This window comes from Barbatula barbatula (genome assembly GCF_947034865.1).
Source record: "Barbatula barbatula genome assembly, chromosome: 7".
NCBI classification, from domain to species: domain Eukaryota; kingdom Metazoa; phylum Chordata; class Actinopteri; order Cypriniformes; family Nemacheilidae; genus Barbatula; species Barbatula barbatula.
The window spans coordinates 8,158,899-8,179,061 of NC_136770.1; the positions used below are offsets into that span (position 1 = coordinate 8,158,899).

Below are 20,163 nucleotides of genomic sequence, written 5' to 3' on the forward strand. Positions count from 1 at the left end.
TGATGTCATATCTCATTAGTTCTAGAATGTCTTGTGATGAAATACACAATATCTAATCACAAGACATGCAACAATGAATGAGATTCAGCATTATCAACGTGCTGCCATATCTGAACTTACTGCGCTTGTTTTTCATTTATTGCCATGAATATGTGCTGTCCATTTGCCAAATAAAATCTGAAAATTACAAGTTCTCTCAGAAACATATGATTTTGCTTTAGAATACGTTTATTAACCCATTCAAGTCATTTGAAATACATAAGTATGTTTCTGCAGCTTCACCCTTGAACCCTGTGTGAAAATAACATGCCAACATTTTAACATTAAATGATTCACTTGTGTTTAACCAAAGAAAGGAAGTTTTATACATCTAGGATGTAATTACAATGGGTAAACTATGAGAGTTTTTATACTTGGTATACTTCTTTAAAATAAAATTTTCATGAACTCAGTATTTATAAACTTAAAACATTTATAAACTTAAAAACAGTAAAAGTGTAATCTTCTAACGAAGAAATAAGATATTATAGTTAAAACAAAACATGTAACAGTAGACAGCCTTATTCTTCAGCATCAGCAAACTGTTCAGCCACTCTGGCATAAATATAGCGGACCCATTTTACAGGGTGTGTGTGGTGAACTGCTGGGCTGTAGTGATCCTGGTGGTTGAACTTTGCGCTATTCTGGACATCACACGAAATCATCTCAGTTAAATTCAGTTCATCTCCAGAATCAGCTGAAACGGAGAAGAAAGCGTCTTTAGACACCTATGAAGTAATAACAATACTACAAATATAAACATATAAATGGTTTGTTCTAAACATAAAGTGAAAGTTCACCCAAAAAATTATTTCCTCACCCTCTTGTCATTTCAAACCTTTATGACTTTCTTCAGTGGAACACAAAAGATGATATTTTGAAGAATGTTGGTAACCGAACAGCACTGGCCCCCATTCACTTCTATTGTATGGACACAAAACCAGTGCAAGTGAATGGGGGCCAGTTAACAACATTCTTCAAAATATCTTCGGTTGTGTTGAAAGTCAGTAAGTCAACAAAGTTTCTAAATGATGAAAGAATTTTTGGGAAAACTATCACTTTAATTGTGACCTTGCACCACAAAACCAGTCATAAATAGCACAGGTATATTTTTAGCAATAGCCAACAATACATTGTATGGATCAAATGATGTATAAATCTAATTTTAAAAAATGACCCTTATGACTGGTTTTGTGGCCCAGGGTCACAATTAATAAATGCATAAATGTTATTATTTTTTATCTGAAAATAAAATTACCATAAGGGGGTTGCTCTTTAAATTCATTGGTGCGTTCCAACTCCTCTATCTCCTTTTCCCAGTTTTCGTTCTCTTCAGGATGCTGTGATTTGAAATTGTTGTTATTCCTCCGAGGGTATTGTTTATTTTTTATTAACTTGTGTCTCCACTTCATCTTATGGCACTGGTGTGAATGCATTTCGTCTTCTTCGCCTTGATTTCTAAAAGAAAAGAATACTCACTATTAATTAATATAAATGTACTTATTTGAACTCAAATTATTAAGTATTATTATTAAGTATTATTAAGTAAGTATTTATTCATTAAAGGTCTTGGACTATTCGTTTAGGATCACACTTTGCTCCGTGGTCGAAACTGACCGAAAGCCTTAAATGTTCATTTACATTAAGAATTAAAATTATCTTATACATTTTTGTTTAATAATGTTTTTCTTTTTTATTAAACATTTTTAGAGAATTGATGGTACTAATTAATATTTATGCAATAATTATTACTAATTTTTACACACTGAAAACAATATTTTTTCAATTAATGGAGTTTCTTAGGTTAAAAAAGAGACCAGGTTATTAAAATCCATTATTTGAAGATTTTGTATTAGAGGCTTATGGTTGTAAAAAAGCAAAAACATGTGTAGTGGTATGTGTAAAGGTGTAGCCACTAGGATCAAGTGTAGCCCTCTATAGAGTAGTCTCTGAATTCCCGAGTTGATCAGATATGATTTAAGATTTGAATGTGCATTTTGACAATGTAAACAATTTTTTTTCAGCTTTTAGATATTTTGGGTTTTATAAGTACAAAGTTTTGCCTTATGATTACAGTAAAACATAAAAAATGTGTTATAAAGGGAACACATGGAAGCCTTTTTTGTGAAATATCTTAATGATCAAATACAGTAATAAGGAATGGATAGTGATACATCAAACACTATACAAAGGTATAAGGTTAGATTGCTGTGCACTTTTATCTGCACAGTGGCCGATTTGTAGTTTGTACCACCAAAAGGGCATATTAAAGAAAGATTGTAACTTGAAAATGTTATCCTATCTGTTCGGTAACCATTTCAGTAAGGACCTCATTTAAGACAAACGCTATTACAGAATAGCACTTCTTAAGTGCATAATCTTATCTTAACTAGAGATAGGAAAGGGGTATTACAGAAGCGTCTTAACTTGACAAATAATCCTATAAACGGTCTTAACTTTAGGGCAACCTGACAACTGTCCTCGCTTCAAAATGATTTAAAATGAACAGAAAAACACACGCCGCTTTATTTTTTGTTTCGCTTTCAAGGGTTGTGCACTTTTCTTCAGTCTAAGATGTACGGTTAATGCCTGACACTGCAGACACATTTTCAGCCAACTCAGTCTTTGGTAAGTTTTCACCTGTGCTCACTCACGACGACAAAGTATCGGCTTTGCAATATCCTACCAAACGTATTAAAGTTTCTATTTCCACAGCACTAAAATAAAAGCTCGCCAGTTTTGTTTTTCCATTTTGTTTACCTCATCGGGAGCTTGTGCGGTGTTGGTTGCTTTTGGTAACAGACCTGAAACTGGATTGCCGGGCTTGATGGTGCAATTTAGGATTTCCTAACCAGAGATAAGATTTTTTTTAAGGTAGGATAGGAATCCCAAATCAAGTTAAGATGTGCTTCTGTAATTTGAATTTGTGAAAAATCCTAATTTAGCGTATATCATATCTTAAGTTAAGACCTAAGATAAGAAGCTTTCTGTAATATGCCCCCAGTGCCCATACTGTATCACAATTAGTTTTATCTTAACATGAAGCCTACATTCAAACTGAAAACAAACATTTTGCTCATATGTGACCCAGATCTGTTACTGCATGTCAGTGTGAACAGGACAAACAACAAGGAACCCGATCTTTTGAAATCTGATCTGAGCCACCACTTCCATATGTGGTCCAAAATCAGATACAGGTCTGATGTTTTGAAATGCGACCTCAGTCTGAACGGTTATATCAGTATTCGTGCAACTTTTACGTCATTCTACATCAACCCGCAACATATTTCTGCCGGGTCACGTGTTTAATCATAACATACCGGAGAGCAGTGAGTTTAGTCAGTGGAGGGCCAGTGAAGTGCTGGATTTGATCAGCATTTGGATGAGTAGGAGTGTCTTGCCGTCAGAGTACTTTGGAGACATCCTGAAATTGTCCATGAAATAAATGTCTGTAATTTATTTACATCACAACCATACCACTCCTGGCTCAGACTTCGTATCCACATGCATCTTTGTACAGAAACGACAGCACTTGCGCCACAAAGTGTCATGGTTAAAAGTTTTGCCTTTTCCCCCCTACTCCTTGTTCTCCTTATCATTTGCTCGTTTTGTGGCTTCCGCTACACATCGTTTTAAAAATATTAGCTCCTAACGCTTTTAACACAAACTTCCGTGGCCTCAAAATTTACTCCCAGCATCTTTTGTAGACACGGTGTTACGGACTATGACCACAGTGATTGGCTAATAGAGGATGGGTCTCTGTCAGTCATTTAATCATAGAAATATAATAGAATGAGCTCTCAAACTGAGATAATTTTTATTTTAAGATCATAATTTAAATGTCATTCAAATAAAATATTTAAAAATATAGTTATTGCCACATTGAAACTAAGATTATAAAATCAGTTATGAAGTTATTAAATTATCAATTAAACAAGCGAGTTTATCGTGTTTTTTTATTATGCATTCCAATTAATATCAATCAAACTGCAGTTGTTTTTTATTAAGTAACAATAACTTTTAAAATACAGCTAGAAAAATCGATAAAACACAATAAGCACATGATAACACAATAAAAACAAAATTTTTGAAATAGAAAAAAAAGGAGTTATGTGTTTACTAAATAAACTACATATTCGAGAGTCAACATTTTGCCTGTCCTCATCTCATAATCATGAGATGACAACTGACAACTAATATCTGCCAACTAAGTTCATTGTCAATTTACCGGTCAATCTACGTTCCTACTCTCACCTATGGTCATGAGCTTTGGGTCATGACCGAAAGGACAAGATCCCGGATACAGGCGGCTGAAATGAGCTTCCTCCGCAGGGTGGCTGGGCGATCCCTTAGAGATAGGGTGAGAAGCTCGGTCACCCGGGAGGAGCTCGGAGTAGAGCCGCTGCTCCTCCACATCGAGAGGGGTCAGCTGAGGTGGGTTGGGCATCTGTTACGGATGCCTACTGGACGCCTTCCCCGGAAGGTGCTCCGGGCCCGTCCGACCGGGAGGAGACCCCGGGGAAGACCTAGGACACGCTGGTGGGACTATGTCTCCCGGCTGGCCTGGGAACGCCTCGGTGTCCCCCCGGAAGAGCTGGAGGAAGTGTCTAGGGTGAGGGATGTCTGGGCATCTCTGCTTAGACTGCTGCCCCCGCGACCCGGCCCCGGATAAGCGGTAGAAAATGAATGAATGAATAAGTTCATTGTCATGAAATCTTTCTTAAATGTTTATGTTTCAAGGCAGACTGCCGGTGTTAGTCATTTTAGGATTGTTGAGACTTGCGAGTTGATCTCAGTGACAAACTAATACTAAGGTTTCACAGGTTTAGGAGCTAGTTTGAGCACCAAAATGCTTTGTGAAATACTCTTAACACATAAATGTAGGACTCCTAAAATTTGTTTCTCCTAAATCAGCAAGTTAGGAGCTAGTTTTAGCCTTAAGATGTTTTGTGAATACGGGCCCAGGTCCAGTGCCGATCCTAGATGTCTGGGGTCCCTAAGCAAATGCTTGTAGGAGGCCTTGTCATAGTTAAATTTAGATAAACATTACTGTAAAATATAAGAAATTTAAAATCAATTAACACAGCTGTTTAAGAAAATTACCGTTTTTTGTGTGACCAAGTCATTCCCTTGAAATGCTATTGGACGTGTATATGTAACTTTGGACATGGTCCCTATAAATTCTGACTATAGTCCAACGTCAAACCAACTTTACGTCAGTTTATAAATATTGAATTTATAAATATGTACTGGAATACGATTGCAAAACGAAATGAGACTTTAAAAATAGTACAAAAACACAGGCCTTCTTGTTCTTTTGCTTCGCGTTGTTGGCTTTTTCCCGCTACAGACGGATGGCTTAAATGAAATATTAAAAATGTTTTTTTTTTCATTTCCAAATTGTTGAATTCGAAAGTTATAAAAATAGCGTCTTGTTTACATTATAGTATTTTGATTCGGTATGCAAGAGAGCCTCCTGGTTGTGCACGTGTTTTGTGAAAGTGCTTGGCTTGGCCACAGATGGCAGTAGTAGTGTTGAAAATCTAATATGCAACACATTTGTACAAAAATCCAATTTGGCCATTAATTTTATTAATTGGGACTTGTGGAGTCAATATACATTAAATCAAAGGAAAAGTATGCAGGCGAATACAAATAACACTGTGAAACAACACGATGTAATAATCACGCGATATCCTTGCCCAAGCCGATACATTCACATACACATTTAAAACTTCACTAACCGATCTGAAATATCGTACATTCACTTTTAATGAATTACGGTACCTATCATTTTGTGTACTACATTTAATATTTTATTGATATCTTAATTACTAACTTGAACAGTAACCGTGAGTGGTAGTATGTCTACAAACGTATGCAAAAGGAAACAAACAACATTACGTTTGCTGGATAAAGACGTCTACAATACAACGAACCTACCTCAGTTGTATTGGACCAACAGTCGACTGTGTTGAAGTTAATACGCTCCCCAAACACATGGATGCTCCGTTAATGTCATGAGGCGTTCCTCATCTAGAGACTGCTTTTCTGGGTCTGTTCATTTTATAGGCTCCTTTTCATTGCGACATCACTGAAATGATTAAACCATGTAATTGCCCATTTTCTGTAAAGAGAATGTGGTCCGTCACAAATGCTCGAAATTTGTTGTATTGTTAAATATACTTTTATTTAGTTTGTGTTGCAACAGTTCTCTTAAAGGGATAGTTCATCCTAAAATCTGTCATCATTACTCACCCCAAACCTACATTTCCTTGTTCCAAATAACACAGAGAAAGATATTTGGAAGAGTATAGCAATTTACAGTTCTACCAGAAAGACTCAGGAGAAATAGAATGATAAATAACATTTATTTACAAAAGATGTATAATGGAAGATATATAGAAAATCTTTGGAGTAGGCCCCGTCCAACGAAGGAATCCTGGGGATAATGATTCTAGATGTTCCTGCCTGAAGATAAAGGCAGGGCGTAGCCCACCACAAAGGAGAAGGTAAAGGGAAGTTAACCCACCAGATGAGGTATCTCACTGATATTCCTAGATGAATAAAGTGAAAATTGGTCAGATATAGTTGAAATCATGAACCTGAACCACTCTTTTGATATGGGAAAGCCGTTTGATAGCATGAATAGGGGAGATAGTTTATGGTGACCAGGGCGAGCTTCAAGGTATCGAACCATAGAAGTGAAAGGGCAGATATTATTATTAGAACGTGAAATAGTAATTTAACACCTTTGGGCAAGGTGTTGAATCCGGGTTGGCCGTTGGTCAGAGGCTTCTTAAAGTCTGAAAGCGAAAGTAAGAAAGAGAGAGCATCAGTGATTCCGTCAGAGTACCCCGGAATATGTTCAGCTTTAATTGCAAAACCATGAATAATCGATTGCCAGATAATGATTGACATGATAGCTAGACAAGGCGATCTGCCTTTATTGATTATGGTGACTGCTGCTTCGTTATCGCAAAACATAATTATGTGTTTGCGAGACCAAGCTGAGCCCCAGAGAACACAGACTACAGCTATGAGATAGAGCTTGTAAAGCGCAGACGAGGCAGAATTTTTAGAAAGTAGACTAATTTGATCTGGCCACTTCTTGGTGAACCACTGACCTTCAAAAAAGGATCCGAAACCAAAAGGGAAAAAATAATGCTAATGGCGAAATTGAGGTGCCCGGGCAATAAGAACAATTCTCATTTAGTAACAGAGCGCGCACCGATGAAGAACTCATAACGAATTCTCGTAAGTTGGGAAGACAAGCTTGCATTTTAACTGTATGCAGCTGGATACCGAGAAACTCAAGAGCAATTGTTGGGCCTAGGGACTTCTCATAGAGGAAATCCAACATCACAAAACATTTGTTTACGCGTATCTAAGATGGGGGTTTTACGCGACAGAAAGGCTCCAACACAGTACCTCTAATAGATTGTTAAATATATGCGGACTACTTCTGCATCTGTGCATCTGTATGACCGCCTTAGCTAGCCAAGCTCCTTGCCCTGCCACTTTAATTAGCTGGATAGCATTATCCACTGAAGCATAAAACAGTGAAAAAGGCTCTAGAGGAATGCATTCATTAACACTTGTTATATTATTAGACATGTAGAAAATCAACCGCTTTCCTTGTAGCCACACCAAGAGAATTGACTCGAAAAGGAGAAAAAGGAGGAGAACTGAAGGGCCCGATAACATATCCTTTAATGACTTCCTTCCCTAAGAGGGCAGAAACCCCATCTGGTTCTGCTAGAGCTGACTGTAGATTTTTTGCAACGTAAAATGGAATAGGACGCAGACCTGAAACCCTTGGGAAAGCCCAGTAATTACATAATCTACAAATGGTGGATTGGGGTGGGAGGAAAAGTAGTTAGAGAGCATGTGGATGTAAATTGGAGTGGAAGGGTGGCCTCCTAGAATTCTTTCTTGAACCAGGGATTTACAGGTCTGAATCTACGTGGGCAGACGTATTTTGGGTGAGGTTCTTTGCAGAAAAGAATCAGCCCCGTGCACAGCAACAGGACCTTGAGTCGCGAGAGTTTTATGGCAGAGTGGCCTTGAGAGCTGCATATGATGTAGGTCAAAGTCTTCTGACTGCCAAAATGGTGAACCAGCAATTCTGTGTCAATGATAGACCAGTCCAGCCTTGAGATAAACGCTGAGAAAAATGAAGCAGATTTAGTGGAGAATGATCTATGATATTCATAGAAAAGGGTGCCTCCATATCTTTGATAAAAGTCTGCCATCATAGCAAGATAACTGTCTAATGCTTCGCAACGTTCTGGAAAGGTTTGGCAGAGGATGTCTCTGTAAATTCCAAAGGCACAAACTCGGGAAAGGAGAGATTACGTAGCAGTCTTGAATCAGAAGTTCTGAGGAAAACCACCACGTCACCACAGTCCACCATTTGCCGTCAGACGCTGGTAACTGCATCAGTAAGGATGCTTAATTAACATCCTTACCTTCTACAATGCTAGACCGTATTTGTTGCGACACTGAAGCCACAGCAGGTGGAAGAGCAGCCGTCGCTGTAGACAAGTTGAACTGAGGACGCTCGGAGCTGGGTGCCGAAGGTTGAAGTCTGCACCATCGGTTGAGCTATCTCTTGATAAATTGTGGATGCAGAAGAGGACGCTGAGGGGTGTGTTGAACTGAGTAGGTTGGGAAAAACCGGGGAGAAGGCAGAAGATGTAATAGCCATTGCAGAACTGCTGGCGGAGTTCCGGATAGCTCTCTCAAAGGCCCCTGGCCTATTCCCGAGGCTTTTGACAGTCTCTGACAGTCTTGGACTAATTGCAGGAACTGGTTGTTACCTTTCACAGGATCCTGGGTGGGCGATGAAGTTGACGTGGAAGGTTTGAGACGTTTAGAGGATTTCGCAGAGGAAGACTTAGTTGTGCGTTTTCTGCCAGCTTGTTTAGGTTGAACTGGTGGAGTTAAGGAGATCGCCTGAATGTCTGTGGCTGGAATGGCAGGATTACCCAGAGCGCCAGACGCCAGTAGAATAATGTCTTCCCACTCCAATTCTTTATTCACTGGAATGCCTTGCAGCTCTAAAGCGCTGATGTTTTTTTCAGGAGGCCATTGAGCCCACGGGGAGTCCCGGTTCTTGATGCGGGAGCTACGCCACACTGTTGCGGGAGATGATGGAGGTGGATCATCCTCCGAATCGGTAAAGTATAATTTGATTTAATTAGAGACTTGCGCAGGAGCCTACATTTCTGGGACATCATCTACTACCATAGTATGAAAAGAAAAAGTAATTTATACAGGTATGAGATTATCTAACTATCTCTTTAACATGCAGGTCGATGCATGTATGCAGAAATGATTTAATGTTATGATTAGCGTAACTTGGCATTACAGGTTAATCTGTTATGCAGTGTATTAAAATATTAGAAGGAAAATAAATGCATTTAGTATCAATTGTGTGAAAAAGTGGGTAAAGGTACAAAATAGTTTTTACTTGAAACTTAATTTCAACACATAGCACGAAATAATGAGCCATTCTGCTTCACAATATTTGGAGCCTTTGTTTCCAGCACTTTATAAATGTCAAAAGTGCACCGGTCTCGCATCTCTCAGCTCCGGAGGCATGAGAGAGGAGGCATAACAGGGATGGGTGAGAGAGGACCAGGCCTGGATTTTATGTGATGATTTATTATGTTTATTATATTATGTTTATTAACATCACGTAACAATGCTGTGCCACTTACTAGACCAGATCTCGCCTCAAAACTATTTTCAAATCTACTCGATAATAATCTTTATATGGGTGAGTTTTGGGCCACTTGGGTGTCTTCGTAGGAACCATTGTATGTTTCCCCGTTTGGCTGAGCCCCGGCTGCCTGTTCCTTCCATTAGCTTCATATGTAATGTTGCTGCTTGAGCGATTGTTCTGAATGGCGTGAGCTGCAGCATTCGCTGGTTTATGAAAGCGTAAAGAGTTTGAATGGTCCCTTATTGGAGCTAAATGCTGTTTGGTGTCACTACGTTGCCGTTTTGCCTTGCTTGCCTCTATGCTGCTATAGTGCATGCTGCGGAGCTTCCTTCGTCGAGCACTGCATGCTGATGCTTCTTACTATTATCAACAAACGCTACAGTGCAGTTGCAGCGGTGCTGTGAAGTTTTGTTGCAAATACATTGTTTTTTTTAGTTAATATTACAATTTAGTTTACTTCTATTTGGGCGATCTGGGGCCTGTACCATGAATGTAGCTGAACAAACTCAGGGTAATTGGATTAGATTTGGGTTGACAAAACCAAACCAACGTGATCAAGCTTTGTTGGTACCATGAAGCAGCTCGTGGAGTTTCTTTGTCAACTCAAGCTTTGATCCTGCTAAGATTAGTTTGCGCGCGCGTGCACATGAACAAGTGACGTCAGCTTGGCTAAACCAATCGCATTATAAATGGATAAAGCGATTTCCACAATATGAACACAAAAATGAATTTCAGCCATGGAGTGATATGTTTCTGCTGTCTACGCAAGAGAGAAGTGTTTCAGAAACACTGCTGATTGCGTTAATGCGCAAGTTAAACACTATATAGTACACACATTTACTGTAGTGCAAACAGGATCCGCGGGGTCCTCGGTGGAACTACAAGGGGTCCGTGTCCTTGCGGGCAACTTTTTTTATGTAAGGCATGGGTACAGAAATATTACAACAAATGTTAATTGAAGCTCCCGCATATTGCAATTCTAACCCTCGTGCGGACAAAAAACATCCACTCAGTCAGCAGAAGCAAGAAAGTTAACCTTACATCTGCTTCATCATTTCCCTTCCGAGTACACATGAGAGGAGTTAAGTGCAAATAAAGTTAATTCTCATATATTCTGAACTTCTGTACAAATTTGTTAAAGCTTTTTTTGCAGAAAGACAACGGAGCTCAGAATTATAAAATAGCGGTGTGTTCTGCAACACAGAGAAGCGGAAGAAAATATAAGAATAACACTTAATAAAACAGCCTGCTTTTACAACAGAATGCATAAGCCTTTACCTTTAATAGACTAGTCTTTGCGCCATTATCCAGGGTCAGTCATTTCATTGAAGCCTTAATAAAAACTACGGTTCAGGACAAAGAAAAATGTCCTAATACAGTGAAACTGAAAGTGTTTCTAGATGTTCTGCACCACAGACAAGAATGTAAAAACTGCAATGCAAATACACGTGATACAATAAAAGTGGAATATAAGTAAGTAAATTGAATTTCGTGTGAGTGTAAGGGAAAGCCAGCAAATCTGTAAAATCTGATTTTACCTATATAGTAAACAATATTTGATTTTATATTTGTAATATATATTTTTATATTAGTATTTTTATTTGATTAAACAGTATAAAAAATAACTAGCCATTCTAACATGCACTGTGAGTCAGTTAGACATAGCCAGAGAGACATAGCCTGCCCCGGAGCAGGTTAGCCGTGCAGCGTAAGACACCATGGCGACGAACACCGAATAAAGCCGAGCGACTTTTATGGTACCTAAAACCCAGGGTTGCCATTAACTAAACTGAAACATAGCTGGCAAGCCACCTAAACCAGCTTCATGGTACAGGCCCCTGGAGTGAGAGGCTGCATGTTGTTGCTGCAATTTGGGGTTTACCCTGAGTGTTGTGCAATTACTTGTAACTCTGTGCCATCATTATTTGTAAGATGTGTTTGTGAGAAAGAGATTTGTGTGGTTTGGGTCTTTTTTGTGAATTTGTTTTTTCAACTTGGCAGAGTATAGTAGTGTTGTATGATTATTTATTTGGTGTTAATGTGACAAGACAAATTATGCGAGTGGTGTAGCTAAAGAGAGGGAATCATCATGTGATCAAGTCAAAGTACATTGAATTATTAATCCCTTTATTTAAGCATAGTAACACACAACAGTTAAATGTTAAGTACAGAATAAGATTTATTTAAATTTTTAAGACAATAACAATATCATAAACTTATGTGGACAAATGTGTATGCATGTTTTAGAACATCAGACAAATATACCATGCGCGAGACTCCGTTACAGTCAAAACATTTGAATTAATTTGTCAAGCCATCAATCACAATGTGCTTTCATCATAAACAACTCTCAGTATGTTTAGAATAAAATTGTTTTGGTTTAAATGTGCCCCGTCTGCAGCAGTGTGTACTGGGTTGTGAAACGATCAGCACTTTCACCCTCTAAGGTTTTAATGGCCCTCCAATGAAGATTTCCACACTTCTCTGGGTTCCCATGCCCACTTAACTCTTCCTTGATGTAGATCATCCAGAGATCTATAAAATGAATTGCAATCAGAGAAATGTACTACTAAACGGGTAAAGCAACATGTTGTCTCCTAAAAGGCTAAAAGTAATATACAAAATTCTAATAACCTTCATCTGAAGACCCAAACTCACGAATAGCTCGTTCATAGTAATCTCTCAGGTTACTCATTTTAGGAGACTCCTGAGGACATAACACAAACCATCAATACAGGTGCATCTCAATTAATTTAGAAATCTAGAAAAAGGTCTATATGTTTTGTCGCTCATTTCAGGACGTAAAACCTGTTGGAAATTCCACTGTGTTTTTTTTAAGTCCACAGTCAACGCAGCCATCTACCAGGAAATGTAGAGCACTTCATGCTTACTTTTGCTGACAAGATTTATGGAGATGCTTATTTCATTTTCCAGCTGGACTTGGCACCTGCCGACAGTGCCACAGGTACCAAAAGCTGGTTCATTGACCATGGTGTTACAGTTCTAGATTGACCAGCAAACACGCCTGACCTGAACCCCATAGAGAATCTATGGGGTATTGTCAGGAGGAAGATGACAGACACCAGACCCAACAATGCAACCTGGGCTTCCATAACACCTGAGCAGTGCCACAGACTGATTGCCTCCATGCCACGCCGCATTGATGCAGTAATTCATGCAAAAGGAGGCCCAACAGAGTATTGTGTGCATAGAAATAAACATACTTTTCAGAAGCCTGACATTTCTATTTAAAATATACTTTTTTTATTGATCTTATGTGATATTCTAATTTTCTGAGATACTGAATTTTGGGTTTTCATTATCATCAACATTTCAAGAAATAAATGTTTGAAATATTTCACTACGTGTAATGAATCTATATTATATATTGGTTTTACTTTCTGAAATGAGGGACAAAATTATTGACTTTTTTCACAATATTCTAAGTAATTGAGATGCACCTGATATGTCTTGTAATGTTATACACATTTCTGCTGGTTGATATTTTTAATCAGTATTACCTGCTCCTTCTCAATGTGAATCATCTTCATGAAGAATGCTTTAGTGAAGGGTCGGTGTTCATGCAAGCTGTTTAAATTACAATTGTTTTTTAAAGTGGCATGAAAATTTAGAATTACACATATACAGACATCAACAAAAGAGACACTGGACATACCTTGTAAAGGCTTTTCTAGCCTTTTTGTAGCCACCAGTTTTGTATGACCATTCAAGGTATTTTTCCTTTATGGCAGCTGACACCGCAGGCACTTGGGACAAAAGCCCTTTCTGGAGGTATAAGACAAATAGCATTTAAAGGGGACCTATTATGCAACTTACAAATCCAGATACCAAACCCAAAATGCCATTTTTGGGTGGCAGCTAAAATGAGCTGTTTTCATGTTTCTCTTTAAATAACCTCAAATAACCTGCTGCTCCCTCCCCTTTCCAGCACAGGGGCTGCGTGGGGTAGCGGGTCAGTTTCAACATCTATTTTATAACCAATCTCATTTGTATTGAACAATAGGTGGCTTTTGAATGTTAATCAATCAATAAATGTTTAATCAGGCAAGCAAATCCCTACTCCCGAAAACATTTATGTTATCTAGTCCTCTTTTTGTTGCAAAAGCTCGCAGGTAAAGCCTTACGTTTCAGTGCGCAAGGTTCTACACTCAGATCTTTTAATATTATAGGCTATTTTTGTAGTTGTTCCCCCTTTAATAAAACAGGAAACAAACGGAATAAACTTTAATGTTTCTCATATTGGCTGCTGTGTCACTGAGGTGATGCGTTTATAAGTCCACTATGATTAAGCATCTGCTGCATTAGGCTAATAAATATATTCATAGGCTATCAGAAACAAACTCGACAAATTTTTCTATCATCTATTAGTGCAGATGACATTTGTTGTAAATGTCAAAATAATTTGGCCTGTACACACGCTTCAGATCTGAAGGAACTTCAGATCAACCTGCTGCTCTCTTACTGCATAGCTCAAAAATGGGCCCAAATAGGAATGACCCTCATGTCTTATGTGACCATATAATCAATCATAATGCTAGTTATCACTACTAACCTAATCTCCATTTAAGCAGGCAAATGTGTATTGTTGGGTCCTACCTGAAAAAAGGCCTCTGTTTCCTCTGGTGTTTTTGAAGTCATGGTCCAATCTGCCTGCAATTGCCATAATGGCAGACTTTCCTATGGAGTACATCTTAACATTTTACTATTCATATTGAAGAACCCTTATGATGCCACAACAAACACATGCATGCACACAATATTATGAAAATATTACAATTAAATATATTACAAATAAGAATGGTGCAGAACCACGTTACTCCAGGAAAAAGATGACTACCACTGCTATTATTACTACAATCTATATTTTGTTGTCATTAAGCTGATGCATTCAGAAGATTTAGCTAGTGCAAAACTGCTACCTTGGAATTCACATGTTTCAGGGCTTCTTGAAATAAATGTCCTGCCTCTGCACTCTCCAGATCAACCAATGTCTGCAGACTGAGGTACCACACTTCTGTTGACTTACTAAAGCGCTGGGTCGCAGTGATGGCAATCTGTACAGCATATACAGACTCTCCTTCCAACAGAAGGACCTTTAGCTGTTTATTTAAGAGGACAAAAGTGTCTTACATTACTACAATGCACCATTTTAATCCAGCATTGCGTGCAGTTTGTAAAGATAAAACCAGCTGTACATAGAAATACAAGCTGTACGCCTATACATTATTACCCATGTCTTGTAAAATGTCTCTTCGAGAAGCATGGCATCATGAGCACTCTGTAAGACTCTTAGTAGTCGCTCTTTTCTCTAAAAAATATGAATACAAAGTAAACCACCACACAATACACATGCCAATTGAGTGTAATAGCATCTCTTATGGCAAGTTGATCAAAGTGAATTTAAGAATTGTTTTAAGCTTTTAAATATTGATCACCATAGTCAGGCTGACTAAATGTGATTTTGTTAAGAAAATTGTGGATAAAAAAACAAGCATTTTAAATCACCTTTTTCTTTAGTACCATTATATTTGTCTTCCTCTTGTATCTATCGAGACAGAATGTGACGTAGCAAGTCCACATAGATTCTAAAGACACATCAGTAAACAAATATTTAGTTTGTTATTGCTGGAGCTGAGAGATATTAGAATGTACGGAAACATATCTACACTAAATAAGTTATGGTACCTGTATTGAGGCTCTTTAGAGCTTCTTCATAAATGACACAGCAGCGCTCCTCTCTACACTCTGTTTCAATAGCACTTCCTCTCGCTGACTGGAAGTCATGGGCTGCAGTAGCATCCAGCTCACGCGTAGCCATAAAATCCCACATCAGACAGTCATCCTTATAATGACTCTGCAAACTGAACACAAACAGCATTAAAAACCTCTAAATGGACAGAACTTGAAAATATCACCTTAAAATAACATTTAGCTATGATCTTGGTTAAGTACAGAAATAGGGTAAAGAGTATACATAGACTAGATGTCTTACTCTTGATGAATGATGTCCTGTAACTCTTTTGTGAAGTCAAAGATTGCAGCAATCTTTAGCAGGGACAAGATGAATTTAACTCCTTAAAAAGACACAACAGACATCTTTTAGCACTCTGTCGATACAGAGCAAACCACAATAGTTGTGTTAAATGGTTAGTAGAAATGCTGCCAACCTTTAATCTTTTGTGTAGCATTTCTGTACACCACTTCAGCCAGTTTACCACTCATGATCTCTGGAGAAAACTCATATTCCCCCTATAGAAAGCATTTTGGTATTATAAAACGCAAAAGTACAATTACTTCAACTGCAAATATTATTTTTAGGCCAGAGAAGATACTAGCCTACCACATCTATTTTGGCTTGTTCCAACTCCTGCTGCTGTTTCCTCAGTTTTTCAGCATGCATGAGCTCCATCCGGAAATACTGTGTGGACACACACAATAGCACAATAGTATTTTAAGCTTAACCATGACGTGTGCAACTGTCATATCTATCTCGCAGCCATTATAGTTTTAGGCTGATGTCTGTCAGTCAGTCAGTGTATCTTCTAACCTCCTGATAAACTTTCTCGTTTTCAGGATGAAAGCGCAAAGCGCGAAGGAATAGATGTCGGGCACTTTCTGACGAGTTCCTGTCCTCCATTTCACATTTGGCAGCCATCATCCACAAAGCTGAAATTACAATGAAGTCATTTATTTCTGAACATCTGGCATTATTTTACAATTACAATGATGACAATCTTTTTATAAAGTGATAAATGAATATTGTTGCTGTCCTTCTAATACCTTGTATGTCCAAATTCGCTGTTTTTCAGGAAAAATACTGTATATTTTAAATCATTATATAGTGTGTTGACAAGCACTTTTTAATAGATTTTATTGGTTAAATAAATGGGTCCCTGCTCACCGGCACTTTTCCATCCACATTCAAACAGGCCCAGGTCACCCCTACTTAAGAAACCCACATTGGACCCCCCTACTAACGACAGTTACAGACGCTATCCTCCCATTTATTGAAAAAACACTTGAAAGGGCAGTTTTCAATAATGTATCTTACTACCTATCCCAAAATAAACCACTGGATGACTAGCAGTCCGGCTTCAAAACAAACCACTCCACTGAGATTGCACTGTTATCGGTCACAAAAGCACTGCGGCTAGCCATGGCGGAGTCTAAATCCTCGGTCCTGATTCTGTTAGACTTATCTGCAGTAGGGATGCACCGAAATGAAAATTCTTGGCCGAAACCGAAAAAGAGGAAACCAAGGCCGAAACAAATTATGCCAATTATTAGTACCATGGCATTTATGGCTATGACCTTCTACTAACTTTACTAAAATCAAGGCATTGCAATTGCATAAATTAATATTAAAGTTTCAAAGAATAAATCAATTACAAATTATGCAAATATTTATTTAGCACATTGCAACAATGCACAGTATAAAATAAAATTCAAACTTAAATGTTTAACTTGACCCTACTCATTATGTACTGCAAATCTGGGGATGGACTTCTAGCGGTTGAGCTTGTCATCTGCCTGACATTTTAGAAAGATTTGAGCTAGTGTATTTAAATAGGGCCAGTGCATAAATAAAAAAAATTATGAAATAAAACAAATCTAGCACAAATATGGCTACAATCTTAGTCACATATATAGAAGCCCAAGAACAGAATAGACTTCCTATTATTTGTGGCACTTTCTTGCAGGATTTCACTGAACATATCAGACAACGAGGGTGCAGAGAGACGAGTCTTTTTTTTTCTCCGCTCTGATCTCTGCACTTCTCCATCTGCATGCGGGTTCTCCGCATACATCGCAGCCCGGATCGCGATGACCTACTTGCGATGCGATTGACGCGAATCGAGAAATTAGAAAATTCATGCCGCATTAACCAATCATGAGCTTGCTCTAGTAGGGCCGTGAGCGAGAGGTAGAAGCCCATCCCATGACACGAATTCACATCTGTAATGAAGCGAATTTCACGCGCGAATGATGCGAGTAAACTACAAAATGTTCAAGCGTCCAACTACACGCGAATAGCGCGATTTACAGCGTTTGGTGTGAACACTCTATAGGAGTATATACGAGATTTACTGAAATGAATCCACACCAGACTTGACACGGTGAAAGGTTAGACCCTACCTCACAGAGCATGCAGCACAACTCCTTGTCCAGGCCCTGGTGATCTCAAGGTTGGACTACTGCAATGCTTGATGGTCTTCCTGCAAAGGCTATCAAACCACTCCAGATGGTTCAGAATGCAGCAGCACGCCTCATCTTCCGACAGCCCTTTAAGGGCTCGTGCGACACCCCTTTTCATCTCTCTCCACTGGCTACCAGTAGAAGCCCACATCAGATTCAAGTCACTAATGCTCGCCTCTATGAATGGATCTGCCCCGTCATACTTTCACACTCTCCTACACACCATCAAGAACCCGGCGAACCAGCGGCGTTTAGTTGTGCCTTCTAAAAAGGGAAGTTAATCGCTTTCCCGCTCATTCTCCTTCAAAACTCCATCCTGGTTGAACATTCTTCCTAACTCAGTGCGGTCAACCACATCTCACAACATTTAAAAAACTACTTAAAACCCATCTCTTCTGTGAATACTTGACAAATGACATAAAAATACACACCAACTCTTTCTCCACACAGGTAGTGGTCTAGCTTTTGTTGAAACTAGTTACTTTGTATTAGCATCTATTGAATTATTGCTCCTGTATGACATATGTATCGCTTATTGCTCCCAGAACTCTCTGCAAGTTCCTTTGCATCAAAGCGTCTGCTCAACAAATAAATGTAAATATTTGCTAAAACCTACTTATAAACATAAGAGGTGACAAATAACAATGACTTATGGCACAAAATAAAAATGTGATATGGAGATACAAGGTTTAAGAAGGACATCAGCGATCTACTTCATAAATATAATGCTGGTTCACCTGGTTTGTCAGGATGGATGGCTAACATGGATGACAAAACTTTGCTAAGCTGAGTCTTCGTGCCCTGGTTGAAACATTGAAGGTACAGTATTAAGCATTTAAAACCTACGGACATCATTTTTATATAAAGAATGAAGTGATTGAATTGGTTAAATCAATAACTGCACAATACCCATTTCTTGTTAAAGGCGACCTGAGAAAGCCACAGCTGGACATCTTCCTTCAAGTAAAGCAATTCATAAAATGTCAGTTTAGTATAACATTAGAGCCCCTAAAATGGGTTGTAGTTTTTGCAATGCTGACCAACCTGCCATTTTGTCATAGCTCTTCTGAAAACATTGTTTATGCCATGAATGATAGGATACTCGATTTCTTCTCGTTTAAAGTGGTAACCGATTCTCTGGAAACACATCATTTAAGTACAGTTCATAATATAGCTTGGATGTATCTTGCCATTAAGAATCTGAGGGCCTAAGAATGGTTAATAAACAGACAAAATAGGATTCGGAGTAAAGCTGTGTCTGTAATATAATACAAGTCAGTACATCTGTATAGTGAACAGACTTTTACTACATTTAAATGTGTTGTATAAATCAAGGAAGCTATACTCACTGCTCTCCTCTTCTTGATCAGCTCCAGTACGTTTATTTCATACTGAAGATATATGAAAAAAGCACTCACAAATAAAATATACATTTTTACCCAGCAAACCATTCAAAAATTATATTTTATTAATACAAACCTGCACGAATGCGATAAAGTCGTCTTTGCTCTGAACTGGTCGGTGCAGCTTGTATTCCAAAGCAGTAGATCTTTTCAGCATTGATCTACAAAATAATGATTTTGAGCGGCACTTGTCAGAGTAAAGAAAAACGATTTTTTTGTAGATATAGTGTCCTTACTAGTGATACTCACTTGACTTCTTTATTCGTGAACAAACCGATCCTTTCTAATTGCTCAAGGGCTGGAATTCTGTCTTCTATCCGCTGCTGCACAATGTCAGCCATTTTGAGACTCTCTTTAGCAAAATCAAAGACTGAGAAGTTTTGATAGAGAAAACTATAACTAACCAAAGCTATCCACCTCCTCAAACTAACGCACGTGTGAGAAGGAAGTTGTCGTTTGTGCGTTTCTTCGTTTTTTTGCAAACCACTCACATGCGCATTGGCGCCCCCTACTGGACTGGCAAAACAGGTTGGAATTTTGAAAATTGTACCACGTTTCTTTCTTAATTTTATTACCTGTGCATGTATCTGTCAATGCTACTTTAGGAAAGTTTTTAAGGCGAATGTCTTGAGTTCTGTGTTTTCTAATTTAAGACTACATCCTATTCTTGATTTGGGTATTGTAGTAGTACAGAGTACAGACCACAAACTCCTGTTGCAATAAAAGACAAATTCTGTCATAATTTACTCACCTTTCAGTTTTGTTATTTTTTCT

General features: G+C 38.4%; 1 protein-coding gene and 1 long non-coding RNA gene across 3 annotated transcripts; both read right to left on the bottom strand.

The window, feature by feature from the left end:
• Positions 1-55: 55 nt before the first annotated feature.
• LOC306896618 lies at positions 56-6,094 on the bottom strand. The gene is made up of 3 exons (XR_013786945.1): positions 5,983-6,094; positions 1,298-1,497; positions 56-736 (listed from the first exon to the last, which is right to left on the bottom strand). It is a non-coding gene; the product is annotated as an uncharacterized lncRNA (long non-coding RNA).
• Positions 6,095-11,843: 5,749 nt separating this feature from the next.
• utp6 (UTP6 small subunit processome component) lies at positions 11,844-19,927 on the bottom strand. 2 transcript variants are annotated; one of them, XM_079460091.1, is made up of 19 exons: positions 19,639-19,927; positions 19,466-19,550; positions 19,336-19,377; positions 19,031-19,123; positions 18,896-18,943; positions 18,724-18,787; positions 16,338-16,456; positions 16,131-16,208; positions 15,958-16,039; positions 15,783-15,864; positions 15,476-15,651; positions 15,296-15,375; positions 15,021-15,098; positions 14,710-14,889; positions 14,387-14,467; positions 13,446-13,555; positions 13,291-13,357; positions 12,404-12,476; positions 11,844-12,304 (listed from the first exon to the last, which is right to left on the bottom strand). In XM_079460091.1, exons 1-19 carry the CDS (start codon positions 19,728-19,730, stop codon positions 12,150-12,152), a joined length of 1,785 nt encoding a protein of 594 aa, XP_079316217.1. In that variant the 5' UTR covers positions 19,731-19,927; the 3' UTR covers positions 11,844-12,149. The 2 variants fall into 2 exon arrangements, with proteins under 2 accessions (XP_079316217.1, XP_079316218.1); XM_079460092.1 differs by having other exon boundaries at positions 11,877-12,304; positions 15,311-15,375; positions 19,639-19,831.
• Between the last annotated feature and the right edge of the window lie 236 nt (positions 19,928-20,163).